This window comes from Osmerus mordax, chromosome 12 (assembly GCF_038355195.1).
Source record: "Osmerus mordax isolate fOsmMor3 chromosome 12, fOsmMor3.pri, whole genome shotgun sequence".
NCBI lineage: Eukaryota > Metazoa > Chordata > Actinopteri > Osmeriformes > Osmeridae > Osmerus > Osmerus mordax.
The window spans coordinates 14,860,870-14,872,542 of record NC_090061.1 but is presented as its reverse complement, the minus strand read 5'-3'; the positions used below and the strand labels follow the sequence as shown (position 1 = coordinate 14,872,542).

Genomic DNA, 11,673 nt, shown 5'->3' with positions numbered 1-11,673 from the left:
GGAACTGTCCTTAATGTGTGTGCCAAATTTCTCAAAAAGTAATCCAAGGGTTCTAGGGGCTGCCATTGACTCCCATGGTACTAGAATAATAATAATAAAACTAACAATAGGTTTCCTCCTTACGGAGGAATCCTAAATATAGCTGCAAGCAGCAATGGCGGATTCCTCCAAAACATTGGGAACCATTGAAAAATTGATATTCTTCACAAATTGTCACTGTATAGAAACATCCACGCTGTAGACTCACCAATGGGATACCAAATCTGAAATGCAATACCATCAAGATCCACAAGGGCTTTTATTTCTAGCCAAGGAGTGAAGGGAGGGGGCTTGGTGAGCCTACCCATTCCAGAAAGCCTTGTATCTTTGTGTATCAGGGCGTGGCCTGTAGCGTCACTTATGGGTGATATTGGGCCATTTGTGGTGTGGTAGTTACTCTTGGCCTATACTATCAATGTTTCAGGATTTTGAGAACTTTTTACCATTGCATACAAAATCGGAAATGCAATACCACCAAGATCCACATGGGCCTTTGCTAAAGACCAAGCAATGAGTGGGGGCTTGGTCAGCCCACAATTGCCTGAAATGTTGTGTATGCGTCTCGCCAAGCTTGCGCGTGTGTCAAGGGAAAGGCTGAGTGTGTGAGAATGTGGAGCGCGCGCGCTGAGGGTCAGGGGAGACATTTCATTGAAAATTTCCTTAACAATTAGCAAAGCATGCATTTTTCAAATATTCACCAAAATTCAACTTTTCATGTTACAGTCAACTTTTTCTGAGATTTGTGTTCAAAACATTCTCAAGAGTCTTTATGAACATGTGATTGAATCAGAGTTTTTTGACTGGCGGATGTGTAAAGCATTATTTTAGCGTTAGAAAAAAACTTTTGTGAGGCTTGGTCTGAAGATCATCTCTGGTCATTTTGAAGAAGATATGACAAAAATTGTAGGAAGGGTAGGCTGTCAAAGGTTTTTGATAAAACCGGAAATGGCGTAAAATCTATACAACCGGAAATTGACGTCATAGTTGAACTCGTCTTGATCCAGGGAATCCAATGGTACCTCATTTTCCTAAATAAGTCATACGGTTCAAAAGTTGCGTGTGTAAACACAAGTCAAACTTTGACCCATTGGTGGCGCTAGAGTGGTCTAATGGGATAAATGAAACTTGGTGTAGGTATAGAAGGAACTGTCCTTAATGAGTGTGCCAAATTTAACAAAAAGTTATCCAAGGGTTCTAGGGGCTGCCATTGACTCCCATGGAACTAGAATAATAATAATAATAATAATAAAACTAACAATAACAATAGGTTTCCTCCTTACGGAGGAATCCTAATAATAATAATAATAAAACTAACAATAACAATAGGTTTCCTCCTTACGGAGGAATCCTAATAATAACTAGAGAGGGTACAATTTCTTGAGAAATTGTAGGGTGTGCTTGCTTGCGTCGGTTGCACAGGGGTCCGTTTTTGAATGACATTTTTGTATATTTTATATAAAAATGCATACTTATTATTTATAAAGATTACATAGATTTAAAAGCATTCTTTTTTTGCTGCTCATTTACAACTGAAAATACGAGTGAAGTGTAGAATGAAACATGTTTTCTCATTTCCCCTGCAAGAGGCAGCCACATCGTTGAATCAAAACCAATAAATTTGGCAGACCGGTGTAAAAATGGACCTAATCTCTATGACTTACACGTCCTTTTAAGTTTTTCCCTTCTCATGATATTTTCATGCATTTAGCCTACTCATTGCATTCATTCATTAATAAAGAAGCCCATTTGAAGATTATTCTACGACGTTACCGGCAGTAGAAGATGGAATCGCGATTCAAACAGTACCATCTTCTAACTGAAAATATGCCCCCCAAAACGTAAATAAGCTTGACATTTATTTAGTGGAAAATCGCTCATTCATAAAAAGCTCACTGGTAGCGATCATTGTCAGTAACAACGCAAAATGCGATATAGCCCTGTGGAGAAGCTGCCCGGTAAATTGTACTACTACGGTACAGTACTAGACTACTGCTGTGTTCGTCTTGGTAGCGATTGCGTTGGTTGAATTCGATTTAACGTTCCGTTGTACGGTTTAGGCTGAAATTAATTATTTTCATGAACAGATTGACAAAGTTTAGGCTTTGGCAATGAAGTTCAGGTTAGTAGTCAGATAGTTTCACTTATTGAAAGACTTTTGATTTAAGTAAGGGGAGTGCCGAACATGTTCTGTCGCCGTTTGACTTCCTAAAAAGCTGTGTAGATGTTTTTGTCGTGTGTCTCGCGTAGGCTACAGCGTTGCAATGAGCAACACTGGTTTGAAACCACAGGTAATGATAATTTCACCAACAAATCGTTTACTTGTAATGTAATGTCATAATAAATCCTACAAAGAAAATGTATTTCTGAGGAATGTTTATTTTAACGATTGAAAACAGATGCATCATAGACCACTGTAGTATGTGTTGCCCAGGCAACAGAGGCTAATGTCATGATGCTAATGCTTCAGTGAAATAGTAGACTACCGTTTCCGAAAGTAGATGTGGGCCTACTTCCTTAATAATATCAGCTCATATTATACATTACATTTCATAATTGTGTTTCACATCACAAAGTAAAATGAGTAAATAGTTATCACCCTGGCCTCTTTGCTTGTGGCGTTTCTGCAGCTGCCGTGCAGTAAAGCTATAGTTAGCCTAGCTATCCCCCAAGTTAACAGATGCGAAACGAATGTTCTGCTACAGGTAGTCACGCGTATTTTCGTGACGTTAGTGACGTTAGTAACGTCAGTGACTGTGGCTAGCAAATTAGCCACCGTTAGCTTCACTTTTCACCACAAAAACGCAATTTCTACTTAAACCATGCAACGGAACGTAAATAAAAATACAACCAACGCAATCGCTAACAAGACGAACCTTTTGACACCGCCGTTGTGTATGTAGTCCAAATATTGACTGATCCTTAGGGGGGCGAAAATAAACAATAATAAATAATAAATATATATGTGAGAGAACAAAGGTTGTGCCCTTGCCGAAGTCAAAGGGCACAACCGGAGGAATCCTATTAAATCTAACAATAACGATAGGTTTCCTCCTTACGGAGGAATCCTAATAATAATAATAAAACTAACAATAACAATAGGTTTCCTCCTTACGGAGGAATCCTAATAATAATAAAACTAACAATAACAATAGGTTTCCTCCTTACGGAGGAATTTGGTTTCTTAAATACTACAACAATACGTGGGAAGATCCCAAATCAAACAGGTCGAATACGGAGCAGACGCCATGTTGTCAGAGCAATCAGCTGCACTTGCACTGGTGACGTCACTACACCTCCAAGGCAACATATCAACAACATCAATTCGTCTTCTGTCTGCTTCAGATACTTTTTTTAAACGCAAAGCGATTGTGGGGCGTTTGCGGACCTGTGCAGAAACCATATTTGGTTGTTTTAGTTTTTTTTTAGGCAACTTAGGCTACTTTGTTGCCGAGCAGATGCTACGTTGTTAAGGTCAATGGCTACATCTCCAAGGCAACCGCTTGTTGCTAGGTCCATAAAACCGTGTATTTACCTCTGCGAACATTCGGGAGGTATGTAAACGGTATTATTAACTTTTGAGAACGTCTTCTGGACCAATAGGAACAGCGCACCATTATGTCCGGGCTGGGAAGCATGCCACGCTTCTCACGGAGCTTAGGCACAAGGTCTGCCCACCTCATGCCTCTCACTCCTACCCATTCAATATGGCCCTCCAGTGCAAGGTCGGGGTACAGTCTGACCTCCTCCGCGTGCCGCGCAAGCCAGTAAACCAACGAGCTGCCAACGATCCATATGTGGGGAGGACTTTGGTTTTCCATTGTTTGATATGATTGGTATCCAACATCTGCCTGTTATATACTAGGGCTTCCCGCTTATTGTTTTCAAACAATGCAAGTCAAACATTTGCCTGTTTATTTTTTCGCCTGTTTCTGTGTTGTTTTTATTCAAAATTTGCCATAAATGCCTCTCATTGGTTGGCCTTTTAGACAAATATATTATTTCTGAGACACTTGCGTCCTATTTTGGAATTTTACTGTCCTGACCGGCTTCATTTAAAGATCCTGTAAAGTGGAATGAAAAACGAGTTTCAAGTTTACCACACCACAGAATAATGTGTTATTTACTACCCATTAAAATTAGAAGGAAAAAAAACACAGACAAGTATGTTAAATTAGGCTTTGAAATCGTAAGAAAATCAGCAGTCTTCTCCGTTTGAGACTGGGGGGGCGTGTCGCCTGAAGGAGCTGAAGCTCGGCCCCCTCGCTGGAAGGCGCCGCCTCTCTCAAGTAAGCTACCTACGACCCAGATATTGGACGCTACGCCAAGCCGAACAAAACAGTTAGAATTAGAATGTATTTGTTCAATGAGTGAAACATACAGATGCATATAAATGAAATATTCCCCTGAGCTGTGAGACAGGAGTAAACATTTACAGCAGAGACAGCAGACAGTGAGCTCTCCAACTTCTACTTCTACTTCTAGCACATTAGCTACCATTTCACCAAAATCAGCAGCGCACCATCCCCACCATATACAGGGTTGAAAGTGCACTGCTTCCCCCTCCTGAGACGCCGGATGGAGGTCCAGAACCTTTTCAAAGCCGTTCGGAAGTCATTCTCCATGGCCTCGCCAAACTCCTCCCATGCCCGGGTTTTTGCCTCCGCGACCGCCAAAGCCGCGTTCCGCTTGGCCTGCCGGTACACATCAGCTGCCTCTGGAGTCGTACCAACCAATAAAGTCCAATAAGCCTCCTTCAGCTTGAAGGCATCCCTCACCTCTGGCGTCCACCACCGGGTTCGAGGGGGTTCAAGGCCCCCGCCCGTCTCACACTGCACCCGACCCCCATTACCCCTCCTGTAGGTGGTGAGCCCACTGGAAGAGGTCTGATCATGCGTTTATTTAAATTAAAACCTAGTGTAGCTTATTAGCTTACTTATTAGTCACATAGTAACTTAACAAACTTAACACATATCGTTTTATTCGGCGTGTAAAAAAACTAAGAAAGCAGGCGATCTGCTGGTCCAATTTATGAGCGGGCAGAGCAGCCCACTGGGAATTCTCCCGATTGCCACTCCGGGCCTGAGCCCTGTTCAAAGTACAATATTTGTTTCCAAGATGCAGTGGACTACAAGTATAAAACAGCAGACAATACTCAAGTAAATCAAATCAAATTGATTTGTATAGCCCTTTTTACACGCAAGTACTTATTATAATTAAAAACTTATCATTACAGTCCACAAATGACCCATGATCACCCATCTTTTTTAGGAAAGCTTAAGGCGACAGTTGTTGTGCTTTGCAGTTAAACGTTTCACAAACGATGTGAGAGTAAGTGGATTTTATAGGACCGCTTAGCTAATCATATAAATGATCGATCTCCCAACTGGCACTGTATTATTGTGTGGTGTAATGTAAGGTCGGCAAAACAGCGACCATCAGTAAACGTTATGGATACAAACAAGAATTTATATGATATATTATGCTGTGCCTCCAGACTGAACGCCGCTCTGCACGTTTGATGCAGGAACGTAGCTATTTGAGGGGCGGGGGGCTAAGAATACGTTTAAAATAAAACATTTAATTGTTCACTTTTGGTAAATGTATTGTTCAGTTCAATGTTTTGAGAAGCTTGTGGACATAGTGGCGGTTTGTTTTTACAAAGTTTTACAGTTTTTGGATCACCAAAGTTAGGGAGGCAGCTGGGGGGGGGGGGGGGGGGTGTGAGGGCATGACCAAGAAGGCACACGAGAACTGAGTAGGGTGCAAAATATTCAAGGGTTTATTACTTACATTTGAACGGATGGAACACATGGACAAAGTAAATAAAAACGAGTAGTGAAGATAAAAACAATACATGAGAACCAACCAATGCCTCATACGCACAGAGGAGTCAGGTGGCTGAGCGGTTAGGGAAGCGGGCTTGTAATCAGAAGGTTGCCAGTTCGATTCCCGGCCGTGCCAGATGACGTTGTGTCCTTGGGCAAAGCACTTCACCCTACTTGCCTCGGGGAAATGTCCCTGTACTTTACTGTAAGTCGCTCTGGATAAGAGCGTCTGCTAAATGAATAAATGTAGGTTCTAGGTTGGTTCTTCCTTTCTCCCCTCTGCTTGCTCCCCTTACAGTTATATAAGCCTGGGCTGCCACAATAAATATAGGGAGGGGACGCCATACATCCTCCCACTTAATAATCGGAGCAAAATTGGAGCAAACACCCCTACACCCCAGACAGGGATGGGAGCTTCCCATCCACTCTGGAACCCCATTTAAGCATCATGTTTTCCAGTCGGACACCCTTTACTGGGACACGGCAGCCATGCTGCCCTCATGATGATCAAAGAAAGAGGTAACAAAAAGGCTGAAACTAAACAAACAAAGATATGGTAAACTAAAGGCAATAAAGTTGATATGAGAACTAAGGAACAAAAGCTATGTAACGTGTGTAATTTATGTGAAGACAGTTGTATGGTGTTGCTGAATGTTAACATGTACATAAAGAAAATAAGGATGTTTAAGTCCATGTGTGGGCCACTGTTAGGTGTCCATCACACTGGGGGGCAAGGCTCTAGAGTGGGGCGGCAGCTGCCCCCCCTTGACCCCCTGTAGATCCGCCCATGGTCTCATCTGTGTTGTATGTCTGCAAACTGCTATTGTATGGGCCTACATTAAATTTATAAAGTCATTTGACTTGTGTGGGGAGGATTTGACAAGTGTGATGACTGTATTCCTCCACAGATAACATGGGCTTGGACATGGAGTTGGACCAGTTACTATTCACTTTGACTTGATGGGTGTGATCTGTATAGAATGAATGGCACCATGCAATGCTGAAGGGCTATAACCTATGGCTGACTGTAAATGGTATTGGACAGGGGTGTTGTTAGACATAAAGCTTTACTGGGGCACAGGCCACTTCATATCCTTTTTTTTCTTCCAAGCTTGCTGCGCACAATACACTACTCGGTTATAGAAACTCCCCTTTCTTTACCCACTATACAACAGTTCAGGGACGCAAGTTTGATATCAGCTTTGGCAGGGACATCAATAGTTTATGCAAGCGTGCACATTTTTGCATTCATTTGAGCGCAAATACTGTTTTTTGAGCTTCATGTAATATTGTTTTTATGTTGTAGTCAAAATAAGATGATTGGTAGGCCTATCATGTAGAAACTTTCTTTAGTTTTGTAATGTTTTCTTAGCCTACCTCAATTTTGACTTGTGTGCCGAGTCTGACACCTGGACTTCTGTGTGCGTGCTGCAGTGGCTATTTGGCAAGCTCAGAAGAGCGTGCTGACATGGAATTCTGCGGGCATCGGTTTGTGTTTTCGGTTAAACTGCTTTGATTTTACTTTCTTTTTTTTGGGGGGGGGGGGGATTTATCAATCTAAATGAATGCACTGACTAATAAAGTAAATTGTTAAAACTCAAACTTTTGATTCTACTGGGGCACAGCAGATTTATACTGGGGACATGCCCCAGTAAAAAGTCTAAAGACGCCCCTGGTATTGGAAAATACATGTAGTACACACACATGCTCCGTGGTGTTTTTGGACTTTGAAGAAGTTGAATTGGACATAGAATATGATCAGAACTTTGAAAAAAATCATGTCAATTGTGTGCAGGGCCGGGGTGGGTAATCGGGAGAATCGGGAAAGTTCCCGGTGGGCCGCTTCACTTTTGGGTCGGTGGGCCGCTTCACTTTTGGGCTTTTGAGGATTTTTTTGTTGTTGACATTTGTCACGTTAGTCTATCTTCTCTTAAAGTAGGCTACACACGTTCTGCATTCTGACACCTCAGCCTCTGCATGGGTTGTACCATGTGAGGGAGTTCTCCCCGAGTTGGTTGGGTCCATTGCCTGTCTTTTCCAAAAGGTTTTCTCAGATCGGCTACCGATAGCTGGGACGGGCGCTACTGTAACGATACGCATCAGGGAGGATGGATGGGAGCAGGGCCGGAGTGATGGCATCACTAGACAAGGTTTTACCAATTGAAAAACATCTGTTTATTTTATAAAGCTCAAAAAACTATTTTGCGCTCAAATAATGGCCAAAAATGTTCGCTCGCGCGCAGTGCGCGCTCGCATTAAGTGTAGAACTCCCTATCTTGCATCACATCAAACCCATAAGTCCTAGGTTGGGGCAAAGCTCCGAATGTTTACAACGTCTGGCTCCGTGCCTGATTAACACTTGGATCGTTAAGCAGTCTCAAAAATTGTATCAATATATAGAATTATACGATCCCTTTCTGTAATCATGATACCCCCCAGAAAGGTTCACTGCACCCCCAGTCAAAGCAGGCTGCATCCGGCCCTGTTTGGTATACAAAAAAAAGGGCCGGTCTTGGGCCTGAAACTCCCGGGCTGAAAAGTGGCCCCACTCCGGCCCTGATTGTGTGTCTATATAAACTGCAAAGGTAGCCCACATTTTTGGCCTTGTTTGTACACACACTGGAGCCCCGTCTTGTAATGTTTCTAATATATATTAAAGGTTCATCAAAGATGTATTAACTAAGTAGCAACTAGCAAACTCAGTCAACATGTGCCTCCAGCTTAGTGTGTGTCTTCTACTAAATAACCTGCTGCTGTGTCGTCAAGATAGTAGGCCTACAGATCAAAGGTTTAAAAAAGCTAGTCGTTGCTGCCCTCTGATGTTCGGAAGTAATAACACCTCCAATCATTGCACATCTCTCCCTCTCTCTTTTTCACTAGTGCCAGTATGCATAATACGGCCGATCAGACAAACGAGTTCGTTATACCATTTGTGTTTTATTGTTAGATGGCTGAGCGGTTAAGGAATCTGGCTATTAACCAGAAGATTTCCAGTTCGATTCCCGGCTGTTCCAAATGACATTGGGTCCTTGGGCAAGGCACTTCACCCTACTTGCCTCGGGGAGAATGCTCTGGATAAGAGCGTCGGCTAAATGACTAAATGTAAATGGTTATTCCCTTATTCCAAAATAAAACAAAACGGAAACGAAGAACTTCCCCATAATCTGGTTCTGACATCTTAAATGGACAAAACGATATTACGAGCCTATTTTTTTTGCAGATATCAGCATAAAGGATATGGAATTATCAAAACAACGGTTATTGGCTCGTTATACCATTTGTGTTAGGGGGGGGACTGGCCATTGGGGATACCGGGGCAATCCCCGGTGGGCCGACGGGGTTGGGATGGTCCAAAATACCGGACCTCTTCAATCTTCAACCGGCCCTCTCTCTGACATCGCTGGCACCTCCAATTATTTTCCAGTGTACACAGCTTGAACACGTATAATTTGCTCTAAAACCTGTAGTCTTAATCACTGACTGACCTTTATACTCCTCCTCGCGATCTGTATTCACACACTCATGGTGCTTATTTTTTGAACATTTTCTGAAGTGTCTTCTGAAATGTTTTCTTACGGACTTCGGAAGTTCAACGTAAAAAAATATCTCCACCTTATTAATGAACGCCTGAAAATGGGTTGTGTATGGATATTTTTCCAAGTAGGCCACTGACTGGTCGATACGTGTGATGCATTGAGTGGGCAACGCGCCGTGTACTGAGTGTGCCGCGCGCCGTGTATTGAGTGGGCCGGTCTGACAGTAACTCCCGGGCCACTTTTTTCCCCAAGTCCGCCCCTGTATATGGTTATTTCATTATTCCCCCCAAAACCAATACAACCCACAACAAGCCGTTAAACTTAAATGTGTGTTTGAGTTACTAAAGTGACAAAACGATATTACGGCCCTATATTGCGTTTGTTAACATTGGTTGCAAAATAGAAAAACCAATAGCCACCAGGTACACGGACCGTGTACCTGGTGGCTATACGGTCCGTGTAACTGCACTTCTAAGCATTGTGCGCATAGTCAACTCCGGCCCCAATGCGATTGTGGTCGTGATTGACTGCGAGAGATAAACAGAGAACGCGAGTTCGCATACACAGGCGGTAAGATAAAACGACTTTGTAATGTCGCTTACATTGGTTGCGTATCTAATTATAATTTCTGGTGTTGTCTTATTTCATAAAGTTTGATTCCGTTTCTGGGTTAACTTGGCAAGTTACAAGCTAGTTCCGTAGCCAACAAGCTATTTAGGAACACCTAGGCTATAATTATGAATCGGCTTGCTTTTCCAGCAACGTTATTATAACTAAAACCTAGTAGGAACCTTATAATACGTTTTCGAATGCTAGAGAGAAATTATATTAACTTAAGGTGTGTTAGCTCAACAAAGCAATACTTTTCCTATTACTCAAGGTTAGCTTGTGTGGACCACTGAATAAGTCACCAAGAAAACCCTGTCTGTTGAAAAACGTTATTGCTTTGTTCACCCTTTTCTTTGTTACAGTGTATTACACTGTAATAGAGGGACAATGTTAGGCTACTGAACTTATTTAACACATTTATCTGACTTTTAGAGAATGATGTACAACTTCACATTTATATGCAGTGTGAACTATCCATTGACTTTGACTCTGTGTCCAGTTGTTCCAGGTGCTGGGCTGAGAGGTGGTGTGGTGTAGTGTACGGCAGGCCAGGGACAATGCAGTCCATCAAATGTGTTGTAGTGGGTGACGGAGCCGTGGGCAAGACCTGTCTGCTTATCTCCTACACTACCAATGCTTTCCCGGAGGAGTACATACCAACCGTGTTTGATAACTACAGTGCCCAGACCAGTGTGGATGGTCGCACTGTCAGTCTGAACCTTTGGGACACAGCAGGACAGGAGGAGTATGACCGCCTCCGCACCCTCTCCTATCCGCAAACTAACGTCTTCATCATCTGCTTTTCGATCGGGAGCCCATCCTCTTATGCTAACGTGCGCCTTAAGTGGCATTCTGAGGTGTCGCACCACTGCCCAGCGGTGCCCATTCTCCTGGTGGGCACCAAGAAGGACCTGCGTGAGGACATGGAGACGGTGAAGAAGCTGAAGGAGCAGGGGCTGGTCCCCAGCACTCAGCAGCAGGGCGGGGGCCTAGCTAAGCAGATCGGGGCAGTGAAATACATGGAGTGTTCGTCCCTGCAGCAGGACGGAGTCAGAGATGTGTTTGCCGAGGCAGTGAGGGCTGTTCTATACCCTGTCACACGGAAGAATGGCAAAAAGTGTGTGGTGTTGTAAAATTAGGGCTGTTAGGACTAGGAGAAAGAGGAGGAGAGACAAGTAGAGAAAAGAAGGAAAGACAGTTGTTTAGAAAATTGACGAGACTTTTGTTTCCCGTCATTGTCATCTCATCCTGTCAAGTCTTAGATGTCCAGGCTGATATTGTTTCGCCATCATCATCATCTTTACTGAAATGACGATGACCAAAGAAGTGACCAAAGATCGTTTCCTTCTGTTATCATTTTCTCTTTCATCAAGTTTCCTTGCTCCAAGTCACCACATCTAATTTTCTTGATTTTTATCTATGTTTTTAAGAATATAATGCTGATTTTTTAGTGCTCAAGTTATAGGGACTGACTGTGAATAGATGCAGACAGATACAGCACTGTACTTTGATCAGATCAAATTGACTGTCTGTACTGTAAGAATTGACTGGCTTGCTACTGGGCTAGCTGTTTGGATGGTTTGCAAACTGGTACCTATGCTCCCCTTCTCCACTTCTCCTTGCCAAGCATCGAGGAGACAGAGAAAAGCAAAGCCTTTACAAGC

The 11,673-nt window shown here is 42.9% G+C and overlaps 1 protein-coding gene across 1 annotated transcript; it reads left to right on the top strand.

The window, feature by feature from the left end:
- The first annotated feature begins 9,888 nt into the window (after nucleotides 1-9,888).
- LOC136953761 (rho-related GTP-binding protein RhoG-like) lies at nucleotides 9,889-11,335 on the top strand. The gene is made up of 2 exons (XM_067247168.1): nucleotides 9,889-9,970; nucleotides 10,509-11,335. The coding sequence occupies exon 2, from the start codon at nucleotides 10,567-10,569 to the stop codon at nucleotides 11,140-11,142; it is 576 nt and encodes a 191-aa protein (XP_067103269.1). The 5' UTR covers nucleotides 9,889-9,970; nucleotides 10,509-10,566; the 3' UTR covers nucleotides 11,143-11,335.
- Nucleotides 11,336-11,673: the final 338 nt, after the last annotated feature.